Source organism: Zosterops lateralis (assembly GCF_965231275.1).
Source record: "Zosterops lateralis genome assembly, chromosome: 8".
Classification (NCBI taxonomy): Eukaryota; Metazoa; Chordata; class Aves; order Passeriformes; family Zosteropidae; genus Zosterops; species Zosterops lateralis.
The window spans coordinates 10088403-10097187 of record NC_139768.1 but is presented as its reverse complement, the minus strand read 5'-3'; the positions used below and the strand labels follow the sequence as shown (position 1 = coordinate 10097187).

The 8785-nt window shown below is 40.1% G+C and overlaps 1 protein-coding gene across 1 annotated transcript; it reads right to left on the bottom strand.

Moving 5' to 3' along the window:
* Positions 1–559: 559 nt before the first annotated feature.
* Positions 560–5315, bottom strand: NPY4R2 (neuropeptide Y receptor Y4-2; the record flags this gene model as incomplete). Its single annotated transcript, XM_083866099.1, has 1 exon — positions 560–5315. One exon carries the CDS (start codon positions 5313–5315, stop codon positions 4182–4184), a length of 1134 nt encoding a protein of 377 aa, XP_083722225.1. The 3' UTR covers positions 560–4181.
* Positions 5316–8785: the final 3470 nt, after the last annotated feature.

Below are 8785 nucleotides of genomic sequence, written 5' to 3'. Positions count from 1 at the left end.
ACCTTGATTTACTTGCTGTCAAGCCAGGTAGCCCAGGTCAGAGAAATTTACCAATCCTTTTAACCCAGTCAAAGCATTTTATGAAGTTCAACAGAATTTTGTTAAATGTCTCACATTGGTTTTCACCCCAGAGTGTCAGGTACTTTCTGGCTGTGGCTCTGGTCTGGGTTCAGGATACTGTGCCATGAAGAACCCAGATTCCTGTGCAATCTAAAAAGTCAGTGAAAATTATTTGAGTTCTGGCATCAGAATATTCTAGTGCTCCATGTTGAATTTTTGGTATTCGCCTGTGTTCCATTGTTGGCTGCCCTGCACTATTGTCCTTCAGAATAATGTGTCAAATTATTAATCCTTCACATATCAGTGGCTCTTTTTACACCATACACTTTTTTTCTCTTGATAAACACTAGCTGGGGACTAAATCCTATGTATTTTATACTATGAAGAGTATTACATCATTTTACAGAGGCAGGCATAGAGAAGTGACACAGACAATATTACTTTATTTGTTATTATAAGATTCCCTGTGGTATGCTACTTATATCACAGAAATAAGTTGTTCTCTTGCTCTGAAAACCTTACTGTCTTCTTATAATGTGTCACAAGAGGCAAGATTATGAAAAACTTTTTTTAAAAAACGCAGTGTAAGTTCTTAAAATTGTAGGAACTCATGATTTGCACAACTCCTGCCTATTTCTCTAACATTGCTTTTGTGACTCAGTAGCAGAACTTTAGAGTATACCCAAAACCATCACTGTACACAAAAATGCTCAATGCTTCTTATGCATTAACAGTATCTGTTATTTACATATGGATAACAGGTATGTAAGCTGTTTCTGTTCTGTTACCTTCTGCTGGGACTGAAGAAACCTAGTCTCCCTTGACTGCATAAAGCCTCAAAGTGACAAATCAAATGGCTCTTTCAACTATGCAGGCATAACTGCACCCAGCCTTGTGACTTTGACTTCGAAGGGAACAGAGAGCAGTTGCTACAGCAGTTCCTAAAAATGAACAGGGCAATATCTTCTACTGCATTTGTGCACAGCAGCATAAGCCTTGGTGTATGCACAAAATGAAGGATTGGTACAGGCACCTTTCCTGCTACACATTCAGTCCTTTGGTACCTAGATATATTTATTTTTGGGGGTTTTCTTTAAAGTTTATTTAGTTACTTATGAAATTTTAGGGGCTGGAAAACATGTATCTCAGGATGGTAAGTAGATGGATAGACTGCAGCTGGTTGGGAGTTCTGGGAATCTGCATTTTTGCAGTTAGATGTATGAGTGCAGTTTGTTGGCTTTTAGTGTTTAAATCCTGTTGTTTATCCAGTCCAAAGTCAGTTAGCAATAAACAGTAGTTGACTCCAAACTTGACACTCTGCTTAATCACAAGAGGAAAATAACATCCGTTTGTGTTTGTCTGTGTTAGTGTAAAGTTGAATCTGCTTATTTTATGTATCCACTTGTGTTCATGGAAAAAAATGGCCACATGAATTACAGTTAAACAGTGTCCGATCTTGCTCATATTTCTACCCTTTGCAGGAAAAACACGGATCTGATGCACAATGCCCATGCATAGCTCTAGGTCTCTGATACACCGTAAGTGCTTTACCAAGCGTTTTCACTTAGAACTAGTAAAAAAGAGAGATTCATGGAAGTGCAAATGCTAAAGGTAATTGTGTTTCCATTTAAGACACCGATGCTTGAAAAGTTATATACCTAAGACCATATATCAGGTAATTTTCTGTGTTTGTGTTTAGCAGAGTTTTACAGACAATAGTTTTACAGACACCTTAGCAAGCTAAATGCTGGAATTCTAACCAGTGCAGAAAACAGGCAGGATTACACAATCACTTAAATTGATTCTAAACGCAAAACAATGACAAAGTTGAAACAGTATTTAAGCCCTGAAGCAATATAGCACAGTTTTGATATAACTCACACTGATTAGGAGGAGCTATTATATTTTGTGCTACTCAGCATCCCATTGTGATTTGGCTAGAGCAGCAAATTTCAAGATGCATCTAAGATAAGAGTCCTCTAGTTCTGTGTTTCTAGTAGACTCGATGTCCAGTCTAGAAATCACATTGCATGCATTCTCTAATCAAGAGAAACAACTTCTCAGCATGGCATAGCAAGTAACAAAGAAAAAAAAAGAAAGTTGGAATCCATTTGAAAAAAGAAAAAATGTCTTGCCACATAGTTGAGGAAGATACAAAAGGTAATCACAAAGTCTTGAAGATATACAGGTTCAGGCCAGAATTACAGCATCAGAAAAGCTTCTGCCATAAGATTCTGCACACAAGAATTCAGGGGCAAACCAATTTTTACCACTGAAATCTGTGCACCAGTTCATGGCAAAGGGGTTAACTTTTATTTCTGCTAGCTGTGGATATGATCCCATACTTACTGATAACTCTTGCTGCCTTATAACAGAGGGTATAGCTCCTGTCCTCAGATACTCTGCTCAGCATCCATAGTCCTGTCAGTTCACAGCACAGGAAGAAGTCTTTTCCTCACCTATCTTTATACCAATTTGTCTAACAAGAGGTCTTCCAGCTAAGGAATTTCTAGTTGTTTGCATAATTATGCACTGGATATCTTCAGCTCCATGCAAACCTATTGACTGCAACAATTAACCACTGCTTATCATAGCACAATTCATGTTGGAAATTACCTCAGCTGACCACCTAGTCCAGTTTTCTGCTAAGGTCAGTTTAGCAAACCAGGACAGAATATGCTTCAATGTTTCATTAGCATTGAACTGGTCGGTCTCCTTTTTGCACTTGCTACCAGTTTTGTGGGGTTTTTTAAAATCTGTACCTCAGTATGGCCTTCTTGGACATGCCTTGGTTTCTCAGTAGTCACTGAGCAATTTCTCTAGCTCCAGAGGTTAAAATGGGTTTACAGTTTGTAGGTTTCGTGAACAAAGGCTACAAATAACATGGTTGTGAAAAAAATATGACCTTCATTTTACTAGAGCAATTGATACTACTTCCTATTTACATGTGGCTTGGCTTCAGCCTGACCTGGATTCCACCTGTGTATTTTCATTGACCTTCTACTGATTTGTTGGAATTTCAGCTTCACCTATGTTGCTGATGCCTGTGAGTGGGATTGATATCTCACATCGGGTTTTGTTTTTTAAGAAAACTGAAATTGTCCGTGTATATTCTTATTTCTTTGGAAGTGTATCCACTCTGGAAACATGATTTCCACAAACACATTTTCGTGCTCATTCTGACCTTCTGAATTAGATACTTTGTAATTAAAGTACCAAGAAGATCCTGAAGCAGAATGTCATGCTGCTACCAAGTCCTGGAACAACTCCTGGCCATCTTGTACCATCAGGGTTTGAAGTTTTAGCATTGTAGAGCTTTGTGATTGACAGCAGCAGGAACTACAAATTCAACCAGACTCACTTCCATGTAGATCTACAACTGGTTTTCACATGCTTAAAAATAGTTCTCAGTATCATCTCCACGCATTTTGAGTTTAATCCATTGAATAACATTTTCATTTGCTGCCATCCCTCATAAGTGACTGTCTTCTTTACACACCAGGGTCATTGTTCCTTGTCCCTGCTTGCAGAGGCAATGACTATTCTCAAGCCTATGGCAAGAGTGAAGTTTCATAGAAACAGGCAGCTGTTTTATCTGAAGATCTGAAAGATTACTGTTACTTAATGGGCTGTGAGAGGTGGTAAAGCAAAAAAAATTTGATATTTACATATCTCTCTTCCATTGGTGTGTCAGCTGTGCATAGAAGTCTTACTAATACTGAAAAACTTAAGAGAGTCTTCTCCAACAAAACTTTTGGCAGCCTGCAGTGCTGAAACTGGAAATCTGGTTTTCTACTGCAGCCATGGTAGAGATATGAGTTTCACTGAAGAACCCTGTGTCAGCCTCTGTGCAGCCACAGCTTAGTTACTGATCCTAGAGCAGCTGCTTACACATCAGCCCAGTCTCCTCAGTGTCTGTGCCACCTCATTGACACGAAAACTTGTGCACCACAGCAGCAACTGTGAACATTTACAACGTTACTTCACTTGTTCTTCCAAAAATCAAGTAGTGATGGGGTCCTGTTCACATCCCAGCTGTGGCATCACCAGTTGCTTTGTATACCCACAGGTGATAATTGGTGTGTGGTGTCAGTGCACCCTTCTGAAATGTTTTCTGCTCATTAGATAGAATTGTGCCTGCAGTTCAACATCAGTGATCCCTTGGAAATTTCAGTCTGCATGGTGGATAAAGGCAAATGATCATATTCTTCCATTGAGGCAGTGACTGAATTATGCTGGCAGCTCAGAATCAGTGACTTCACTTCTTTTTTGAAGTTGCTGTTTAGGAAACCATAGATAACAGGGTTGACACAGGTGGAAGCCATAGCTACCAGGTGGCACAACGAGAAGATCAGGTTGTGGTGGCAAGGCGAAATGATTTTGTAATTCCAGTCCACGATGGTGTTGAAAACATGCAGTGGTAGCCAGCAAACAGCAAAAGCAGCAACCATGGATGCTAACAAAATGTTTATCCTTCTCAGCTGGACTGCCCTATTGCTGTACTCGCTCTTCTCAAACATGTCCTTTCTCTTCTGCAGGCGCAAGTAGATCCGCAGGTAGCAAAGGATAATGAAGAACAGAGGGATGCAATATTGCAAGAGCAGTAAAATGGTGGTGTAGATGAGTTTGTGCTGCTCAGAAGGCCACGAGTTGATACATATTGCCTTATCAGTGGAAAAATTCATGAAGTGTGAGAGCTGCTCGTACAACTCATTAGACAAGATGGATGTGGTCAAAAAGGGTAGGGACATGAGACAGGCTAAAGTCCAAATCACTCCAATTCCTAGGTAGGCTTGGGAGGTATTTGGCCTCCAGCCAGTGGGGTTTATGATGAGCTGGTGTCTTTCCAAAGCAATAAGGACAAGGGAAAGGATTGACACTGTCACAGTTGTGCACTGAGTGAAAGAGGTCATTTTGCACATGACTTCTCCAAATATCCAGTAGTCCATCATGGTGTAAACAACAGTGAAAGGCAAGCAGACAAGACACATAAACAAGTCTGAAATTATTAAGTTGGAAATCAGGATATTGGTGACATTGGCCTTTTCCTTCTGCCTGGCAATGACAGCAATCAGACAGATGTTTCCCACAATGCCCAGAACAGTCTCCAAGCTGTAAGAGGTGGCCAGAAAGACAGTAAGGTCAGTGATGTTCATGCACTGATTAGAAATGTTCATAGGAAAGCTTCGGTTTGAGCTCCAGTTCTTGCTGATCAGGAAATGAAAAACATCATTACCAGCCCTTGTCTTATTCATCCTGAATCCCAAAATATTTATCCAAAAGGGTGGTAGTCAAACACAGTCTTGAATCTTCTGGAGCCAGCCTAAAAATGTTATATCTGTTCTGTCTGGCTGTGGAAGGTCTGGGTATATCTGCAAAGGAAAAGAAAAGGAAAAATATGTTTAGTTATGCTGCAAGAAATTAATCAAAAGGGTAAGGAGGGAGACAGGGAAGTAAATGCCAGGGATTCTGTGTATATTCTGCAGCTCCCTCCTGCATAGTTTATTAGATCATAAAATGGAGCCCTTTGCTACACTGTGGTATGAAAGTCTGTGCAACTCTATTGAGTTATGGCCGTGTTTATTCATTGTGAGGTTGTCCCATGGATTTAAGAACATCTTAACTTCATTATTTACTCAGTGCGGTATCTCAAACATCACTAATGCAGTAGAGTGGTGATACAAGAAAACTGGATCAAAACCCACCCGGGGTTAAAATTGTGTACAATTCTGGTTTTGCAAGGTTCTGATCCAAAACTGGGCAGAGGGCATTGTGAGGCTGCATTTACCTTCAGCTGAGCTAAATATCAATGTGAAAAGCAGGTCGTATTAGGTGCACAATGCCAACATTAAAATATTTTCCGTGAAATGCATTTGTAATTGCAGCCAGAACTCACATTTGTGTGAGGCAATCACCATGCAAAAATTCACGCTCGTTCTCTGGAGGGATATCATGGGAAAATTTTTTAAAAGTCTAAAATAATTCAAAATAATTTCAACATTTCCCAGCTTCTACACAGCTGTGATAGGTCATGGGAACTGCAGTCCAAATTTCTTGCTTCCTCATTCCGGATGAACTCCAGTGCCCATGAAGCATTGATATCTCCCTTAATGTGACCATGACAGGGTTCATCAGAAATACAGTCCAGTTCCCTGATTTTGGCTTTAAGAGTAAGTGATTTTGATAGTGTCTTCTATTTCCTTCTGGGAAGATTTTTATTGATTCTTCCTCAGCATAATTTTGCCTTTTTTTTTTTTTGTTTTTCCCACAAGTTTGTTATAAAAGCATGTTCTCTCTTCCAGAGAGTGTTCCTGCACAGCCAGATAGGTCTGCTTCATAATCACTGCTGCAAGCCATGAGCTGGGACTTTCAGTGGGATTCAGGGAGCTGAATCCCTGGAGTTAATTGGTGCTGCATACTTTTGGAAATCTCAGTCACAGGACTCGACTCTCCCAGATGATTCCTGTGAGCCATAGCAAAAGCTACTTTATAATCCTGACCCTCGAGTCCAAATCCTCTGTGTCCAGGAATCAAAGGAAGAAAAAAAAATCTGACTCTGCTGGGAGTTCTCATCAGGCCAGAGGCAGTTCCATGCTGTACAAAGGCTTGTAGTATGAAAAGTAAATAAATACTCAGGGAATGACACTATTTAACCACTGCATGACCCTTCCTCAATGATTATTAGATATCACTCAAACAAGTTTATGGGGTGGTGATAAATGTGTAAGATTCAGAAAAAACCCAAATGATCAAGGTATAAATACAAAAAATAAGATGGTATAGTGAGCTTATCACTTCAGTTGAGTAGCATTAATTGCTGAACAGCTGCATGCCTAAAGATAACCAGTAATGTACAAAAAAAGCACCCACTGTCCTATATCTTTTTCTTTGCATTGTCTTTCCCATGATGAATTGTATTGTTTCTACCAGTCTTGGCTCTCAGGAGCTGTAGAATGCAATAGTGTGCACTAAATAAAAGGATGCTTTGGGATTATTGTTCTGCTTGATCAGCAAAAATAAGTGAGTACAGTAAATTCTTTGTTACTTTGCTAGACCTGTTGATTTATCTAACCGTATCTCTCTTTATCTTTCTATCATCTATCCATATCCATCTGAGGCAGTCAAGACAGTCATACAAGCAAAATCTAGTAGCCCTTTCTTTCTCACAGTCTTTCATTTCCTCAGTAGTTTAAATCTTAATTAAGATGGGGCAAAGAAAATTTTCCAAATTGACTATATAGGCATGACTCCTTCTGTCTGCTCATTTTTGAGGTTGTTGCCCAATCCATGTGAACAGATTGATACATTTTCTGGAAGAAAAAGAAGAGGCAAGAGTGATGTATGGGTTCCATGTTCACATAGGGGGAGGGTATGGTGGTCTGTTTCAGTGTGAAAATGGATATAGAACAAAAAACCTTCAACCAGCCCCATCGTTTGTAATGATTGCTGGCCAGTGGAGATGCTGCAAGCGAAACAGAGCAAAGGGATCAGCAGCCTGCAATATTATTTTGTACCAGTCAGAAGAGATAAGTCCTGGCATTTGGACAGGACAAATAGATTTTGCTGTAAACAAAACACAGAGCTTTCTACTATGGTCCCAGCTCCATGTCCTTAGCTACAGTATCCTCAACAACAAACACATGGTTCTCTTTTGTTGCTTAAAAAATATGAAAATATGTGCAGTTATTACAAACATCTGTGTCCACAGAGTAAGCCCTCTCAAGGGTCCCAGACACTTTTGGACAAGCTGAAGCATCAGTGAGAACTAATAATGCTGAAGGAAAAAAAAAAAAAAAAAAAAAAAAAAAAAAGTGGTGGAGCCACCTGGAAAGCAGATCCCACAGGTTTATGGAGCACATTTCCATTTCCAGCAGAAGTACCAATGACTGAGGGTGGCTGTGTGTTTGTCAGTGGTGGCAAGTGTGGTGGGGATAAAGGGCATCTCTGAAGGCTCTGGAATGTGTGTTGTTGGGTTAGGAGCTCCTTCTCTTTTAACACCTTGCATTCTATGGTGTCCCCCACCAGGTGACTGGTGGGCACTTCCTGGACATTCAGTCTTGGTAATGCCCAGAGGTAAATAAGGAATTGTCACCCCCATCACAGATAAGGGGACCGTGAGACGGAGATGGAACATGAGTTGTCCAGTGTCTCAAGGGAACCTGTGATGCATTATGAGATGCTTTAAACCACCTGCCAACCTGATGTCTTGGGGAAAGTCAATGCATAGATCACTTATGTCTGTAGTGCTCTTTAATCTTGTTCCAGCAACTGTAATGTAAAAAGCAATCCTAGAAAAACCGAAAAATAAATATTGCAGCGACCTTACACTTATGCATCCTATTATGGTATCCTTGGATGGTGGATCCTCAGGGATAGTCACTCCCAAATGATGTGTTTGACTTTCAAGGTGTTTGGTTGCCATTCAGTTTATTCTAAGCCAAGAGCCAGTAAAATCAATGTGTGTATTTTCTGTTTAGACGTTTGAATCAAAGGTGAGCTAACATAGCAAATCACCGGTGCAGTGGGAAGAAGGGTGTTAGTCCCCTCATTGTACTGAAGGTTTGTTGATTACCCCAGAAAACACTGCAATGAGATTATGGTCTAAGGAAAACCAGGGGTTTTTTTCTCCAGAAAGTGAAGCAATATTTACTTGGCTTGTAAAAGTAAGAAGTATATCTCCTAAATCAGTTTGTTGAGGGAGAGAGGGGGAAAGCTTTTTGCTTTT